This window comes from Marmota monax, unplaced genomic scaffold, assembly GCF_021218885.2.
Source record: "Marmota monax isolate L192 unplaced genomic scaffold, Marmota_monax_Labrador192_F-V1.1 WCK01_AAM20220418_F8-fsc00160, whole genome shotgun sequence".
In the NCBI taxonomy this organism is placed as follows: domain Eukaryota; kingdom Metazoa; phylum Chordata; class Mammalia; order Rodentia; family Sciuridae; genus Marmota; species Marmota monax.
This window is the reverse complement of record NW_026694183.1, coordinates 2,951,301-2,968,567: the sequence shown is the minus strand read 5'-3', so window position 1 is coordinate 2,968,567 and position 17,267 is coordinate 2,951,301. Positions and strand designations below refer to the sequence as shown.

At 50.5% G+C, this 17,267-nt stretch overlaps 1 protein-coding gene across 1 annotated transcript; it reads right to left on the bottom strand.

Annotated features, from left to right (window-relative positions):
- Positions 1-528: 528 nt before the first annotated feature.
- On the bottom strand, positions 529-17,122 carry Gys1 (glycogen synthase 1). Its single transcript, XM_046466297.2, has 16 exons — positions 16,793-17,122; positions 15,101-15,282; positions 13,209-13,400; positions 12,063-12,248; positions 11,674-11,818; positions 10,841-10,958; positions 9,786-9,906; positions 9,409-9,515; positions 7,843-7,902; positions 7,674-7,752; positions 6,012-6,125; positions 5,625-5,751; positions 4,434-4,529; positions 3,869-4,032; positions 2,992-3,072; positions 529-2,863 (listed from the first exon to the last, which is right to left on the bottom strand). Exons 1-16 carry the CDS (start codon positions 16,908-16,910, stop codon positions 2,543-2,545), a joined length of 2,211 nt encoding a protein of 736 aa, XP_046322253.1. The 5' UTR covers positions 16,911-17,122; the 3' UTR covers positions 529-2,542.
- Between the last annotated feature and the right edge of the window lie 145 nt (positions 17,123-17,267).

Sequence of the window (17,267 nt, the reverse complement as noted above, 5' to 3'; positions counted from 1 at the left end):
CTTAGTAGGAATTGGACATAGGGTCTTGCTGAGTCCTCCAGGCTTGCATCAAACTAGGAGTTGCTGGGATTACTGGCCTGCACTGCTTCAGTCAGCTTTTTTTCTAGTGTCTGGCACTCCTAGATATGAATTCTACCTCTGAGCTATACCCCCAGTTCCTGGAATGGCTCTGTTCAACGAGTAATAGAGGTTAGGTATCAGACCAAGATCTTAAAAATTGAAGACAAATCCCAGAGGCTGAAGCAGGAGGATCACAAGTTTGAGGTCAGTCTTAGCAATTTAGCAAGGCTGCAAGCAACTTTTTGAGACCCTGTATCAAAAAATAAAAAGGGCTGGGAATGTGGCTCAGTGGTTAAGGCCCCTGGGTTTAATCCCTGATTTAAAAAAAAATAGGATGACAAGTATAATTATTGACCCCTTTATATGGGCAAATTAAGGCCATTACCTGGGTGTGATCTCCAAAGGCTATTTTCTACACCTTGGAGATAATATTGGCCCATGCTGAAATAAAACCACAAGACGCACACATAAGAATTGCACACATAAGAATTATCAGATGAATCTGAACAGCTGGGTACACATGATGCTTAAGAGGTTGAGCTAGGGGTTTCGGGCTCAGCACTGAAATAGAATGTGAGACTTGGGTCCACTTATCCAAGTGGGAACTGAAGAAGCTTAAAAGAGGAATTGGCATTTGCTGGGGCCAAGCCACAAAACTGCTGTGTCAGTTCTGACCCCTGCCACCCTTCATGGTAGAAGAGGCATCTTAAGTGGGTGGTGTTTTTTCTGCTGTCATCACGCTTTCATGGCCACTCGTGAGGGAGAAGGGAATTGCATGACTGTAACAGAGGCTATCGGGAAAGATGCCGACATATCCAAATCCAAAGCAATTGGAGTTTTCTAGTTTCCCGAGTAGTGATTGGCTCAGAGATGCATATATGGCCTAGTGAAGATTAGAACAAAAAAGAAGTTTGTTTTTAAATAGAGCCATCCAGAGGACAATGAGGCCAAAGTACAGAAGCCACAGAGTCCTGGAAACATGCGAAGCCAATCCATCCATCTATGATGACCACTAGAACAGCCATGGACCACACACTTGGCCACTGAACACTTGCCTCTGATCAGTATTACTGATAAACCACATTCAATTTAATTAACTGAATGGTTCTCATGGCTGCCCTATGGATCCTCTGTCACAGAGCCCCTTCATGCCAAAGATCACTTGCCATTTGTGCCACTTGCAAATTAAGTCCCAGCTAAGCAGTCAGATGTGCCTTCCTTGAACAACACTGGAATCTTAGAACAGCAATCCAAATTGCTACAACAGCATGAGATAAGCGACCATGGAGGAGGGCAGAGCAGGGACTAAGATCATGGGGTCTGGGGGAGTCAGGAGTGAGGTCTACCAAGTGCTGATGACTGACCATACTTGGAATTCTTAAATACAGATGTATTTTTTTTTCATCTCTGGACACACTCTAATCACACCCTTCCGGCTTCCCCCTCCCAACTGCAAACCAAGTAGTGCTTCAGACACAGCACAGCACACGTGAGGGGCCCCTCCCTTTCACCAAAGCTGGGGGCAGGGCACAGCTTGGGGATGGAAGTGCCTTGAGGTAAATGTGGAGCTTCTAGAACCCAGTGGGCTCAGTTATAGATCAGGGGAAAGGGACCAGGATGCAGCACAGTGGTAAGGCTCCAGATTCAGCAGTTGGGACCTAGAACCCAGTGGTTTCATGGTGGGCTGAGCAGTTGGGGCAGCTGGGGGTAAGGGTTATGCTCAGCAGAGGGATTCTCTGGAGGGGAGAGAAAGAATCTCTAGACATGGAGGAGAGCTCAGACTCAGGGAAGGAGTGGGATCTGGTCCAGAAAAGACCAGAAAGGCAGAAAGGTATCTAGACCACATCAGCATGTGCTCTAGAAAGAACAAGGAACCAAGCGGTTCTGCCACCCCTGGCTTGGCCAAAGTGTGGGGGTTGACAGGAGCAGGGGTGGAGGCAGAACTGGACACCAGAGAGGGCTAGAGCATGAGTCCACACTGAAGCCCAAGTTCTGAGTTTAAATGGAGGACAGTTGGCTTTCAGTTACCTTAAGTCCCTGAAAGGGTCCCATTAACAGGGATACCATATGGTTTACAGCACTTGGTGGTCCTCAGGCCAGGCCTGAGCATGGCATGCTCTGTATGCTGTAAAATTTGCAAGCCACAAAGGGCACTAGGAGACTTGGCCTGGAAAGCAACAGGCCAGTTTTCCAAAAACCTCTGGCACCATGGCAGAATAATGGCAGATTCCAGGCCTCTGGGACCCAGCTCAAGCCTGAGGGACTCCAGGGTACAGATAATGCATCCTGAAACCCAAGAAAGGCACAGCATTGTGGATTTTGGAGTGTGGGGACTCCGAGGGTGGAGCTGGGCAGAAGGGACTGGGCTGGGGTCCACACATAGGGTGGACACCACTCAGGATCTGGAGTGGGGTTCAGAAACAACGCCTCCTGCATCCACTCCTTGGAGGAGGGACACAGGCAGGGAGCGTGGAGTGGAGGCTTAGTTGCGCTCCTCACCCAGTGAGCTGGCGGGGCTGAGGGGCTCACTGGGCGTGCTGATTGAGCTGGAGGGCGCAGTGTCCACTGAGTTGCTGCGCTTGCTCCCGCCCGTAGAAGAGGTGCAGGAGGCCCGGCGAGGCCACTCGGGTGCACGGATGTTGCGCCGGTCTTTAGCAGCCTCCTCATCCTCATCGTAACGCTCTTCCTCAAGTGGCCCGTCTCGAGGTTCTTCTTCATCCTCACTCTGGTGTGGGCTTGAGTGTCGTGATAGTGACGGCGATGGCGGCACCGAGGCTGGCCGTGGGTAGCGGTACCCCTGGGTCTGCATACCCATGAGTGTGGGCACAACAGACCAGAGTGAGCAGAGGCCCCAGAAAGACACCCCACCCCCAGCCCCGCCCGACCCAGCTCTCCAGCTCCTGGCTCAGCAGAGAGCACGGATCCACTCACCGCATCCGCCTCGTGGGGCTCGTAGGTGAAGTGATCTGGGAAGGCCTTGGCCAGCGCCATGTGGCGTGCAGACATATAGTACTTGGGGTAAAGAAGGGGAGGAGGTGTCAAGAGACGCAGGAGCCAGACCCCGCCCCTGGCGGATCCTGACACCTTTTAATGTAGATGAACACTCGCCCACACCTGCACCTTCCAGTATGCTTCTATGCAAATATCCATCTTTCTGACTTGGCCACACCCCTATGCAAATGGAACTCCGAACCTAGGTTCTTCCTCCTGAAGCTCATTATTATTTTAAATTCTGGTACAGGGGCTTGAACGCAGGGGCGCTCTGCCATTATGCTGCCACTATGCTACATCCCCGGCCCTCTTCATTTTTTGAGACAGAGTCTCGCTAAATTACTTAGGCTGACTTTATTTTTTTCTTTTTTTCCCCCTTCTTTCCCCTTCCTCTCCTTTCCCTCCCCACCCCTATGTCTCTCTTTGAGGTGCGGGGATTGAACCCAGAGCCTTGCTCAAGCTAGGCACACACTCCACTACCACTGAGCTACATCCCCAGCCCAAATGTCTTTTTTTCTTTTATATATTTTTAGTTGTTGATGGACCTTTATTTTATTCATTTATTTATATGCGGGGCTGAGAATCGAACCCACATGCTAGGCGAGTGCTCTACCACTGAGCCACAACCCAGACCCCGAATTTCTTAAAGGGGCATCAATTGTCAGAAGCAGGAGGAGTAGGAGATCCTACCACCTGCACCAACTTTTTGAGGCTGCAGTAACCAAGAATCAAGTCAGGAGAGGTTGATTCACCTAGAAAAGGAGGAAAGCTGTGTTTAGGGAAAGGGGGTGTGTGTGGGTGTGTGGGGGGGTCATACCCGGCCTAGGTATTTCCAATCCAGAAGGTCAGAGAGACGTTCCGTGCGATTCCGTTGGATGATGCGCTGTCGCCGGCTCTGCTGGCAGAAGCTGTAGAGGAAGGAGGTGAGCTGCGAACAGGAATCGTCCAGACTTCGGAACCTACGGTCCAGGATGTAGATGCCTGCAGAGGCCAGGGCAGGGTTTTTGTTGTTGTTGTTTTGTTTCGTTTCTTGTACTGAGGATTGCACTCAGAGGCTCTTAACCACTGAGCCATATCTTTTCCAGTGTGAGTATGTGTATTCCCGCCCCACTTAACAGAAAGGGTCTCACCAAGTTGCTGGGGCTGGCTTTGAACTCACAGTCCTGCTGCCTCAGCCTCCCTAGCTGCTGGGATTACAGGTATGTGCCACAGAGGCAGGTTTTAAAAATGGTTTGGGAAGACCTTCATCCTCCCCAGGATTCTGTGGCACTAGGACCCCTCCTCCCCCGGGGACCCAAGAGTTCACATTCCCTCCTGCCCAGGATCCAGGAATCCTAACTCTCCATCACTCTTCTCTAATCCTCAGGGACCTGGGTGCTGACCGTAAGCTGAGGGATCTGCAATGTGCTCTTCCATGAAGCAGCCGAAGCCGGAGAGGTTGGTAGAGATACTGGGGATGCCCATAACTGTGCACTCAGCTGCAAGAAGGTGTGAGAAAGGTCCACTTAGCTTCCCTCTCACGCCTACCCTCTCAATTGCAATAAAAGCCTCAATGGCGCCCTCTACCGGCGCCCAAACCAAGTGCCTAGTCACAGAGCCCGCACAACGGCGCTGGGCAGTAGGCTATACTTCTCCCCGCTTCTCAGTGCAGAAGCTGAAACGCAGAAAAAGGAATTTTTTTTTGCCTCAAGGACTCATAATGCAGAAAAGTCTTAAGTTGAGAGATGAAGATTTATTGAACACTTACTCTGGACAAAAGTCCGTCATTTTCTCTACCATTGAGCCACATATATTTTATTTAGAGACAGGGTCTCACTAAGTTGCTTAGAGCCGAAGTTGCTGAGGCTGCCTTTGAACTTGCCATCCTCCTGCCTCAGCCCCCTGAGCCACTTGGGATTATAGGCAGCAGCTTTATAGTCTGTTTTGACAGGCAGTAAAAGGTTTCTCACTGTTAATACCTCTTGTGCAGAGCACTTACTATGCCTTGTTTGACAACTCAACCTTAATATATTTGAGGAGGGGCTGGGGATGTGGCTCAAGCAGTAGCGCACTCGCCTGGCATGCGTGAGGCCCGGGTTGGATCCTCAGCACCACATACCAACAAAGATGTTGTGTCTGCCAATAACTAAAAAATAAAAAAAAAAAAAAATATTCTCTCGGAAAAAAAAAGACTAAATATATATATATATATTTATATATATATATTTGAGGAGTATTATAATTCTTATGTAGAAGTGTTCCTAAAAACCTCTATAAGCTGGAAAAACAGGCAACTCAGGAGAAAACTGTACTGCACTTAGTTGTTAGTCAGTTGTGAATCAGTGCTGATATTTGGCATATTGGGGGAAATCAGAGCAGTGACATCCACTTGAAACTGACATTGTCATCTAGTTTTGAGTCACATGAACTACTGCATTACGAAAAGTCATGCTGTAGCAGAACAGACTGTTACCATTGTTCCTGTTTTGCAAAGGAGGGAAATGAGTTCAGAGAGGGCTGGTGCCTTGCCCCAAGATCATGCCAGATCTGAACAAGACCCCAGAACTATGCAGCCCCCAACCTGCTGCACTCACCGGGTGTGTAGCCCCAAGGCTCATAGTAGGAAGGGAAGACCCCAAGGTGGCAGCCTCGGACAAACTCCTCATAGTCCACAGGGAGCAGGGGGCTTGTGGAGGAGAGGAATTCTGGGTGAAAAATCACCTGGCAGTGAAAAAGAAGGGCTTAGCCCAAGCATCTTATGTAGATACTTCCTGGGAACCCAGAGTGGGTAAAACACTTGTCCAAAGCCACACAGCAAGTGGTTGACAAGACAAAGATTTAAACCTAAGTCTGTTTGCCTCAGAAGCCAGGGTTTTTTTCTAAACACAGTGATGCCTTTGATAAACTAGACGAATTGGGAGTTTGACAACTGGGGTGCGACCCCCTCCCCCTGCAAACCCACCCCTAGACAGTGCCTTCACCTTCACCCTGTCAGCACTACTGTTGAAGAGGCCAATTCGGCGGATGGTGGTCAGGATGGGGTCCGAAGAGTCGTCCAGCATATTGTGGGTGCACACAGGGGGAAAAGACTGCCGCTGTAGGGGCCACAAGGGGGGCGAGGATTAGGGAAGGAACAGAGGGCTTCCTATTTATCTATGGGCCATGTTGACCCAGGGATCCAAGGAAACCACAATGCCCAGCAGGCCATGGGGTAACAAACCCAAGAGACTTGTAGGTTCCTTCTTGGTTCTATCTGTAAAGGGTCTTTCCTTAACTACCATGAGTCAAAAAACTGATTCCCAGCTCATTTTGAGGCAGAGTTAGTCTCAACATGCCCAGGGACTATGGAGAGTTATCACTATCTGGTTCTGTGCTCTTGGCTCTGACGTTAAAAGAAATATAACTTTCCCAGTCAATGGGGACAGAGACTATGTCAATAATGTAGCAAACTTCTGGGACAGCTGGGAGTTGTAGTTTTCTTATGAGAATCCCCTCCTCATCCCTAACAGGAGCCCAAAGGAACCACAATTCCCAGAAGTCACAGCATCAAAAAGAAGTTAGAATGACTAGGAAGCCCCAGAGGTTGCTGGGATGGATAATTCTTTGCAACTGTTGAATCATGTCTCATTTAAAGTTTCTACTCACTTTCAGCTTACTGACTCCAGAGGCCCCCCAAAACTACAACTCCCAGCATCCCTCTGTTAGCAACAATGTCTGAGTAAGGTGTGCTACCTTAAGGACATTGGAAATTATAATTTGGCCAAAAGCAGTTCATATCTGTTTGTGTAATGTAACTGTCTAGGTTCCAGTCCCCAGACTCACTAACCCTAACCACAGGTATCAAAATCCCTTGACTCAAGGAATTAAAGAACTCTAACTCCCAGAATCCTCTGTGGTGAGGGAAATCCATGTTGCAGAAAAGTCCCAGGGGCTGCTGGGAGTTGTAGTTCTCATTTTGTAACCCATAACTCTCTCCAAGGTTTTCCATCCACCTAATTCCATCAAATTCGTGTATGAAAGAAAATACAACTCTCGGGGGTGTGTGGGGACTAAGCCATAGACAATGGGATAAGAAACAGTGGTTCCTGAGCTTTCAATGTTCTTCAGGGAATGCTAGGGGTTTTAGCTGACCTCTGGGATCCATCCCAAAGAGGCCCAACAAAACCACCATTCCCAGAAATGTCTAGGGACAGAGGGGGAGACCATATGCAGTAAGGCCCACAGACAGCTGGCAGTTGTAATTTCTCTTCTGCAGCCATCTTGACTCTCTGAATGTCCCTTTTACCCTTCATCCACTAACCACAGGAGTTGTAGTTTTCTTATGAGAATCCCCTCCTCATCCCTAACAGGAGCCCAAAGGAACCACAATTCCCAGAAGTCAAAACTAAAACAAACCCCACAACTCCCAACTGCTCCCCGCCCTGCAGAATAAGTCACAGAAAATAGCCTTCCCAAAGTGCCTCTGGGAATTGAAGTTCTACCTGTCACCTCACACCTTTCTGTGGACCTCAAAATTGATCCTCAATAAAGAATCACTGAAGAAAGAAGAACTCCCAGCAATCTCTGCGGTCAGAAATAACATGGCAAGAGGCCTTCAGGGCTGCTGGAAAATGGCTCTCTCTGCTCAGGGGTCCAAACCATACCTGTGTGGCAAAGATGGCCCTCTTCATCATGGTGAAGTCTTCCTTGTCAAGCATCTTGTTCATGTCTGGGAGGCTCCCCCTGAAAGGTGAGTGGGGACATGCACATGGGAATGAGGTGACAAGAGGGGTCAGGGCCCTGAAGGATACAAAGCAAGGACCTGGTACTCACACCAATAAGGATTCATAAAGCTTCCTCCCGAATTTCTCCTTCACTGTGTTGGCAGTGTCCCTGGAAGGAGCAGAGTAACAACATCAGATAGCACCAGAGACCATTTATTGTCAGGCTTTAGGGGCATTGGGGAAACTGAAGTCTGGGCAGAAAAACCATGCCCTGGGGCTCCAGGATGGAGGATGGGGACCAGGGAACAGGCCCTGGAAGGCTCCAGTTCCTTATGCCCTGTATCAGCTGTGTGGCCAGGGACAGGTGGCCATTCCTCTCTAACTTCAGTGACTCATCTATCAGATGAGGATAAATATAGAACCAACCTCAGAGGTTAGCAATGAAGACTTGAGGAGGTCAAGACAAAAAGTGCACAGTGCCCAGCACACTCTGAGCCTTCCAGAAATGTCAGCTATTATTAGGACTTGTACTTGCCTGGAGGAGGCAATGCTAAGCCCCATTTTATTAAAAAAAAAAAAAAAGGAAGATTCTAAGAAAGGTATGTTCAGGCACACAAACAAAGCCAGCACAGAGCCCCACTGGATAGCTCTGCTTGCAATCCTTCCCATAGTTGTAGTCACATTTTCTTCCTGCCTCCCTAGGATATGCTGCTCCAGCCTCCCTGGCCTCCTTGCCATTTCTCAAACATCCCCAGAGCCTTTGCACTTGCTGTTCCCATGGCTGAAATGCAGTTCCCCAGACACACACAGGCTTATCGTGTCATCTGTCCTCACAACCCTGACAACCCTGTTTCATATTCCAGTCCTGTTTTACTGTTTTTTGTTTTGTTTTTGTGGTGCCAGGGATCGAACCCAGGGCCTTGTGCATGCGAAGCAAGTACTCTACCAACTGAGCTGTATCCCCAGCCCCTGCTTTACTGTTTTGATAGCACACTTTCCATAAGATTTTCTAGAACATGATCCTCATAAGGGCAGAGATTTCATCTCTGTTGCTCACAGCTGTGTTCCCAGACACTGGCAGGAACAGGGCCTGGCACCTTGTAGATGCTTAGTGAATATCTGATGGCCAATGAATGAATGAATGGGTTTTACAGAGGAGGAAACAGGCTCAGGGAGGGACAGTGGTTTGCCTCGATTCACAAAGCCAGTGAGGGTCAGTGGTATGAGTGGAACCTTGCCGGGTTGATATCAGTGCCTTGCTCATGTTGTTACACTCTTCCATCCCATGACTTCTTATTCTTTCTGAGTTGGAGGATTTTTTTCCTTATACTAGAGATTGAATCCAGTGAGCTTAACCACTGAACCACCTCCCCAGCCCTTTTTAATATTTTATCTAGAGACAGGGTCTCACTTGAGTTGCTTAGGGCCTCCCTAAGTTGCTGAGGCTGGCTTTGAACTTATGATCATCCTCCTGCCTCAGCCTCCTGAGCTGCTGGGATTACAGGTGTGAGCCACTGCTCCCTGGAGGTGTCTTAAGCAGTGATTTCACTAGTAACTGGTGGGGCAAGTTGATCATGTTACAGAGAGCAAGACTAAGACTCCCAGAGAAACATTGGGCCTAAAGTTCAGGGCTTGGAGTGAAGCTGACAGGGCGCCCCAGCAGAGGGCTGCTGACCAAAGCTGTTTGCGCACGGCTTGGCCCTTGAGGGTTTCCACGTTGAAGTTGTTGGTCCGAGCTGGCATGATGAAGAAGGCGACCACTGTCTGCTCACTGCCATTCACCTGAGATGAGGAAAAGGAGGAAGGCTGGGATCACATGGGGAGAGCTGGGGCCAGCCACCCTCTGCCACTCCCTAGCACCTCTACAACCCTCTGTGCCTCTTCCTGCTAAGAATTACAGGACAGGGTTATTGTCCCCACTGAGCCTTTGATCTTTCTGGGTCTCTACACCCTGCTTCCCCCAGCATGGGTTTCCCTAAGCCCATCTGCCTGGTCTCTGTTCTCCAATCATTTTCTCATCCTCCCTTTGCACCCTCATAACTGAGGCCTTACTCTGAGCAGATAGTTGAGCCGGGCCAATGCCTCCAGGAAGACGTCAGCCCCCTTGTTAGAGAATTCGTAGCGGCCAGCAATAAAGAAATACAAGGTCTTGTCCAAGTTGAAGTCCAGGTGCCTAGAGAAGTAATATAGCAGGATAAAGCCCAGGACTCTCACCCTCCAGTCCTGTTCTTGAAAATGCAAACCCCAGAAGCTACAGGGGCAAAGGCAATTTTTTTTTCCTAGTACTAGGACTGAACCCAGGGGTACTCTACCACTGAGCCACATCCCAGCCATTTTAATTTTTTATTTTGAGACAAGGTCTGGCTGAGTTACTTAGGGCCTCACTAAGTAGCTGAGGCTGGCTTTGAACTTGTAATCCTCCTGCACTGGCCTCCCAAACCACTGGGATTACAAGCACGCACCACAGTGCCTGTATTCCAGCCCTCTTTTACTTTAATTAATTTTTGGCGGGGTACCAGGGATTGAACTCAGGGCCACTCAGCCACTGAGCCACCTCCTCAGCCCTTTTTTACATTTCATTTAGAGACAAGGTCTCACTGAGTTGCTTAGTGCCTCGCTGTTGTTGAGGCTGGTTTTGAACTCATGATCCTCCTGCCTCAGCCTCCTGAGTCACTGGGATTACAGAAGTATGTTACTGCACCTGGCTCTTTTATTTTTATTTTAAGACAGGGTCTCACTAAGCTGCTGAGGCTGTCCTCAACTTGTGATCTTCCTGTGTTAGCCTCCTGAGCCAATGGGATTACAGGCATGTGCTAAGGCACCTGGCTGAAAAGAATTTTTTAGCCAATGCAGAAGCACCATGAGGCCTCCTGGGAGTTGTGGCTGTTTTTTTCCTTAGATAGGGAGCTCCTTTAAGTCCCCAACATGGGAAAAAAGCAGGGGAAAGGTAACTCCATTACCACTACCGCACAGAGTGGGTTGCAATCCCTACAGGACTCAGCCCATTGTTCTAGAACTCAGGAACTAGCTGTCCCCGGATTCCTCAGATCCAGGAGTCCTGACCCTAGCTCCTGTTCTCTTAAGACCTAGGTACCTGGCCCACATACCCATAAAAATGGCCTCGTACAAACTCCTGGATCCGAGCTTTGCTCTGAGCATGGAGGTTCTGGAACTCATGCATGGCAGAGAATTTCTTCACATTCAGTCCGTTGGGGGTCACAATATCTGGGATTGGGGGAGAAGGTCCCATGTTTCATTTCTTCATTTGTTTTCATTCAGATTAATGTCTTTGGATCTTTGGATGAATAAATGAAAGCCTCCTTTTCTTTTTCTTTCTTTCTTTCTTTTTAATACTTAGGAGTTGTAGTTTTTTTTTTTTTTTTTCCCTTATCCCACCCTGAAATGGGAATAATTAAGTATCCCAATGGCTTGCTTCTTCCAGGATATGCTCTCAACCTTCAAAAATCTTTCAGGGACCCAGCCATCTCCTCTCCTTAGAAATTAAAGCATGTCAATGAAAAATTACAACCCCCATCAGCTCCTGGGACAAAATTTCAGGAATATTTGGAGCTAGGCAGACAAAGGCCTTCTGAGAATGGAAGTTCTCACTCCATACACATTGAGAATGGATACTAAGATCTGGGAAGAAAGCCCAGTTCCAACTTAATTTTTTCCCAAAACGAAGTCTACTAACCCTGGATTTCCTTTCAGAAGCCAATTGGTGAATTTTATCATTTCAGAAGTTACTATCAGAGACACTACAACTCCCACTAGCTTCTGGGGTATACAGAGCCAGACAGCTTCATTTACAGATCATCATCCCAATCCCAAGGCCTTCTGGGAGTTGTAGTTCTCAGTTCTTTGTTAAAAAGTGGTACTGGCCTTGGCATTGACAGTCGCCTACCTCATTCATGGCTAGGGACCCCAACCCAGGCCCTACCTGGTTTCCTCTTGAGTAGGTGCTGAGCCTCGATGGCGGTGATCTGAGACACAGTAGTGAAGACATGAGCACAATGGGCTGCTGCCCGTTCCATGCAGTAGCGGTGATAGATTTGCCTCTCACCTGCTTCCTTGTCCACGTTGAACTGGGCAGGAAAAGAAGGAAGATGGGCTAGGAAAGTTGGGCACAAGATTGGAGGTCTAGGACTCCAGGGTCCTGGAGTTTGGGGGTGGGGCTGGCACCTGAACTCCTGGGTCTAAGGGAGGAGGGATCTGGGGACTTGGACTCAGGTTCTGGGAAAGGAAGAAGCGATCCCCTTGGGGTTCTTAGAGCTTTGGGCCATCCTGAGATACCTGCAGTCCCCACCTGCTGCCACACCCCCAGCTCACATTCTCCAGGTTGTTGTAGAAGTCCACAGCACCAGCACACAGGTAGCGCCCCAGCAGAGTGGCATGGGTGGTGAAGATGGTGGCCACAGGCAGCCTCCGGGCACGACACAGGCAGAGCCCAATGCCTGCCAACCATTCATGGAAGTGAGCAACCACATGTGGCTTCTCCTCATTCTGGGCCAGGAACTGTGGGGCAAGAGGGATAGGGTCACTGTGTCTCTGTGTATATCACGAAAGGAGTTGGCAGTTCCCAACGTGGACAAAAAAGCAAGGGAAAGGTAACTCCAGTACCACTACTGCACAGAGTGGGTTGCAATCCCTACAGTACAAGGAATTATAAGCTTCAAGGCAGTCAGACCAGCTGGCCTCATCCCCCAAAGACTGATGGGGGCTGGGTTTTTTTTTTTCTTTTTTCGTTTTCCTTTTTTTGCCAGTTTTATAAGGTTGGCAAGGCTGAACTAGGAAGACTAAAGTTCTAGTGTTCCAAGTTCTAGGCACAACTCCTGGAGACCCCTTATCTCAATCAAGGATGAGCACTCAACAGTAACAAAAGGATTATAACTCTCAGAATGCCTTAGGTAGGCAGATCCTAAATCATTTGTCCCTGGGCATGGAAAATTGAGTTTCTTAAGGCTTTTAATACTAGACAGGAGACAGAACCAGGATGACTGGTTCTTAGGTGGGCTGGGGAGCCATAAGCATCCAGGTCCTCATCTGAGTACTTCAGTTTTAACAATATTGGATTAGAGAACTACAACTCCCAGAATTCCTAAGGGCCAGCCCTTACTGAGAAAACTGGAGTAAACGCAGCTAGAATTGGCAATTTGGGTCTCTGAGGAAAGAGGCTGAGCCCCTGGATGTCTATGTCCTCACAGGTCAAAGTTAATTCTTGGAATCAAGAACCTACAGGGGTTGGTGATACAGTTCAGTTGGTAGAGTGCTTGCCTTGTATGCACAAGGTCCTGGGTTCAATCCCCAGCACTGCAAAACAAACAAACAAACAAACAAAAAACCCAAAAAAACCCCAAAACCCTACAATTCCCAGAGTGCCTCTGGAGAAGCCAATTCTCTGCCCAGGGGCTGATGGTCATTGTAGTTTTGGGCATGGGTGGAACCGCATGAGACGGGGTCAGTAGTGGGGCCTACCTCACCCAGGAACCAGGTAGTGAGGAAGCCAAAGAGGACGGCATCATTGGCCTCGCGGTCATACCAGGGCACCCCGATGTTGCAGGTGTCCCAGAGCTCTCCCTTCCAGCGTTCCAGGGCCCAAGCTGAGGCCCCCACGTCCAGGAGCACCACCAAGGGCCCCCCCTCGATCAGCCAACGTCCAAAATACACCTGGGATGGGGTACAGGAAAGCTCAGGGCTTTTGCAGTTCTTCTATCTCCTGGCACAAGCCCAGTTCTCTCATCCTTTGTATTTGCTGCTGACTTCTCACCCGTTGCCTTATTTCTGTTTGCTGTGATTTATTTCCACCATACTCTTTTGCTACCTCTGTTCCAAAATTTCCTGGACCCTTGGTTAGATTCTGTAACTGCTACCGTTCTTCCACTCCACTCCCTCCTTTCACTTCAGGACTCTGTCCCCCGCTGCCTTGTTGCCTCTACCTGATGCCTTGTTTCGGGGTCTGCTGCCACATTTCTCTTAGCAATCACCTGGTGCTTTCTCCCATTGTCTTCTGTCTGTGACTACTTCCTTCCACTGGAAACTTTGCTTACTGTTCTTGTCGCCACCTCTACCCCACCTCCCTGCCTTGTTTCTGTCCCTTTCACCATACATTTGTCACCTGTTACTTCTTCTCTCTGTCCATAGGCCCACTTTGTAGTCTGCAGCCACATTTCTAGCCCTGCCTGTCCTCTTTCTCTGCCCCAAGGCTGAATTTTTCTACCCACTCCATGTTTCTGAGTCTTGCTGTCTCATTTCAGCCCTTCCACATTTTTCTTGAGACCGCGGCCTTGGTTCTGGGCCTGCTGCCACACCTCCAGCCAGTGGATGAGGAATCATCCTCCCCCAACCACGCCAACCTGGCTTTTCCCTGGGACGCCCCTCCTCCTCCCAGCTGTTGTCTGCCCTTTTGCTGGGGGGGCTATTCTTAGGAGCAACTACCCTGGGGGAGGGACTGGGCTGTGCTGGGGTCCTTTAGGGACACAATCTGGCCTGACTGGACTCCAGACCCCATCCCCCAAAGAGAGACTAAAGAGTGGAGGAACCACTGTACCTCTGCCTCCCAGCCTCCCACCTGTCTGTCCCTTCTGACAGCTGCCTCATGGGCTTCTGAATGGAAGCTGCCTCACTTTTGGTCTTCATCTTAGGGCCCTGGAACTTTCCCGTCCTCTCTTTAGTCTCTGGATTTGCGCATCTCAGACTCTGCCCCCTGGGTCTGTCTGCCTGCCTCTCCTTTCTTAATCAATATTCTATCTTTCTCTCTGAAGCATCCAGCAGCCTCTCTCCTATACCTAGAAGGTGTACATCTCTCTCCCTTGTCAGCCTGTCTACCTCGCTGTCCAGGTTGGCTATTTATAAGTCATGATGATGGCAGTGGTGGTTACAATGATGATAATAGCTCATACCAGACGGCCACCTTCATGCAGGAACCATGCCAAAGACATTATGGTTATTAACTTTTCACCCTCCCAGCACCCCTACAAGGTAGATGCTATTAGCACATTCATTAGCAAAGGTCACACAAGGCAGCAAGCAGAGGCTGACTTTGAACTCTTCAACTTCCAGATTCTTGCTCCAGCACACTTGCCTTCGCCCAAACTGACCTCCCCTGGGCTCCCTCTGGCTGGCTGTATTTCTGTCTAGCTTTCTTTCTCTACCTGGGTCTGTTGGATCTTGGCTTATTGAATTGATCTGTCTATCCATTCACCAACACACTCGATCCACCAGCTTGGACTTCACGGGATCCTGATCTGCCTATCAGCCTGGCTGTCCACGCCTCCCGCTCTCCACTCCCTGCCCCTTCCTTCTCCATCCTCTGCTTATACCCTGGGGGAGGGCCCTGGGCTCCTGCCCTCAGCCATGCCATGTCCCACCTTGCAGCCCTTGCTGTTCATGGAGTCCAGCGTCCTCTTCAGGGCCGCGGTTGGGGGCTCCAGCAGCTCCACCTGGGTCCTCACACCCTGCTCCGTGTACGGTCCCACCAGGTAGTAGTTGTCGCCCCACTCATCCCCTGTCACCTTCGCCTTCGTCTGGAGCACCGTGTAGATGCCCCCCACTGTGGGCCCAAGTGCATGAGGGCAGGCCCCAGCTGTGGTCTATAGGTCTGGGACCTGGGGTGGGGGTGGGACCCCAGATCTCCAGCTCAGGGCAAAAGGGGTCTGGGAGCCCATACTTTGGAGTCAGAGGAGAGGGAATAAGGGTTGGAGGCTTGGATCAAGAGGAAAGGGGGCGAGAGGGTAGTCCTCCTGGGTCTAAGGAGAAGGGGGGCTGGGATCAGGACACTGAGGAGGAGGGGGCTTGAGCTAGACTCCTGGGTCTGAGGGAATTAGGGTCTAGGAGCTTGAGGATGGCAGAGGCTGAGAATCATTGGGACCCAAGTTTGTGGGCTCCTGGCTTTCAGGAGCTGGGTTTAGATTCTCGGTCAGCTTCAAGACACAGTGGGAAGAACTCTTTTTCATTGCCCTATTCACCTTTCCAGTTACCTAAGAGAAGCCTGAATTTTCATTCCCTATCCCCCAAGAGCCCTGCAGCTCTGTCTCCCAGTCCCTCCTCCCTGACTGGGGACATAGGCATGCAGCTGGTCCTCATGATCCCATCTCAAACCCAGGAGTCTGGGCCCCCTAAGGGCATCCTCACCTCCTGGAGCCCAGGCCCTACCAATACATGGATCTGCGTCCACAAGCCCCCTCTCATGCTGGGAGGCCCTGTCCCTTTTTCTCCAAGCCCCAGCAAAGCAAACCTCAGACCCCACTCTTCTGAGGAGTGAAACTGAGACTGCCTAGCTTCTGGAGATTCCAGCCTCAGCTTTCTCCAAAGCTAGAAGCTCAGGCTCTTGGAAGCCAAGGACAGAGAAAAGCAGGCTCCCAGCCACTCCCATCCTAGAGCCCAGCCCCTGACCAACTTAGGACTTCCAGCCTTCCCCATCCCAGTACGCATGTGTCCAAGGCCATGGGTTCCACTACTCCTAGGAACCCATGTCTCAGGCCCCAGATTCTTTCAAAGCCCAGGCATTCAGGCCCCTAACTCCCTCCCACCTTAGCACCTAAGAATTAGGGTCTCCAACCCCTGCCCATCTTTATTCTCAAGTGGCCAGGTTCCCAGATGCTCCCACAACAAACCATGCATCCTATCTCCTAGTGGCTCTCTCTCCAATCCAGAATTATACCCAGAGAACACTTTCTCCAAGACCATGGGTCTGAAATCTAGCTGCTCCCCAGGTTTGCATGCAGAAGTCCCATCCCCCCAGCCACTCCTTCCCTGTTCAGGACCCAGATCTCTGGTCTTTGGGAAGCCTTCCTCCAGATACAGGAAGCTTTCATTTTAGTGCCCTCTCCTCTGAGACACAGTTAGGACCTGGAAGCCTCCTTCCATCTTAAGTCTCTCTTCACTTTCACTCGCTGGGCCTAGGAGACATACTCCAGCCCCTCCCCAAGGACACAGGAGTCACAGGCGCCTTGCCCAGAACCCAAGAGTCCCCCATGTAGTTCTGCCCCCCGAGTCAGAGTTTCGGGCCCCCATCCCCAACCGCCCTTCTAGTCAAGGGCCCGGACGCCTGATGTGCTCACCCTTGTTGGCCACCTCCCAGGCCACCTCGAAGAGCACCGTGTTCTCCAGGTCGAACTCATCCTCCCAATCCTCCAGTCCTGGCAGTGAGGACATGGACAAAGTGCGACTTAGAGGCATGGCTGGCCCGGAAGGGGTCTCAGAGGACCACAGGTGGGACCCCGGAGGTGTCCAGGGAATGCACTAGGTAGAGTGAGGGGCCGGGTAGCGGGTGTCGGACGGGAAGCTTGCAACGCGCCCAGCTTCCTATTGCACGACCGCACCCCCGCCCGGCGGCGTTCTGACCTGGGCAGGAGGCGGTCGCGGCGTCACTGAGCTTGGTGGTGGCCCTGCAGTGAAACCTTGCGGCCACCAGGAGGCGGTGCCCGCCCCCAGTCAGCGCCATTGGCCCGCACCCGGGGGGCGGGGGCTTCCGCGTCTCCTGATTGGTGGAGCGGATCGGGTTCGTTCAGCGCCTCCACCGCTGTAATTGTGGAT

Excerpts from the sequence above, each read along its gene's own strand:
- Gys1 (XM_046466297.2), bottom strand. The coding sequence starts at position 16,910 with ATGCCTCTAAGTCGCACTTTGTCCATGTCCTCACTGCCAGGACTGGAG. Across the intron at positions 12,249-13,208 it reads CTACCTGGTTCCTGGGTGAG|TTCCTGGCCCAGAATGAGGA; the intron begins GTAGGCCCCACT and ends CTTGCCCCACAG. Across the intron at positions 10,959-11,673 it reads CCTACTCAAGAGGAAACCAG|ATATTGTGACCCCCAACGGA; the intron begins GTAGGGCCTGGG and ends CCCCAATCCCAG.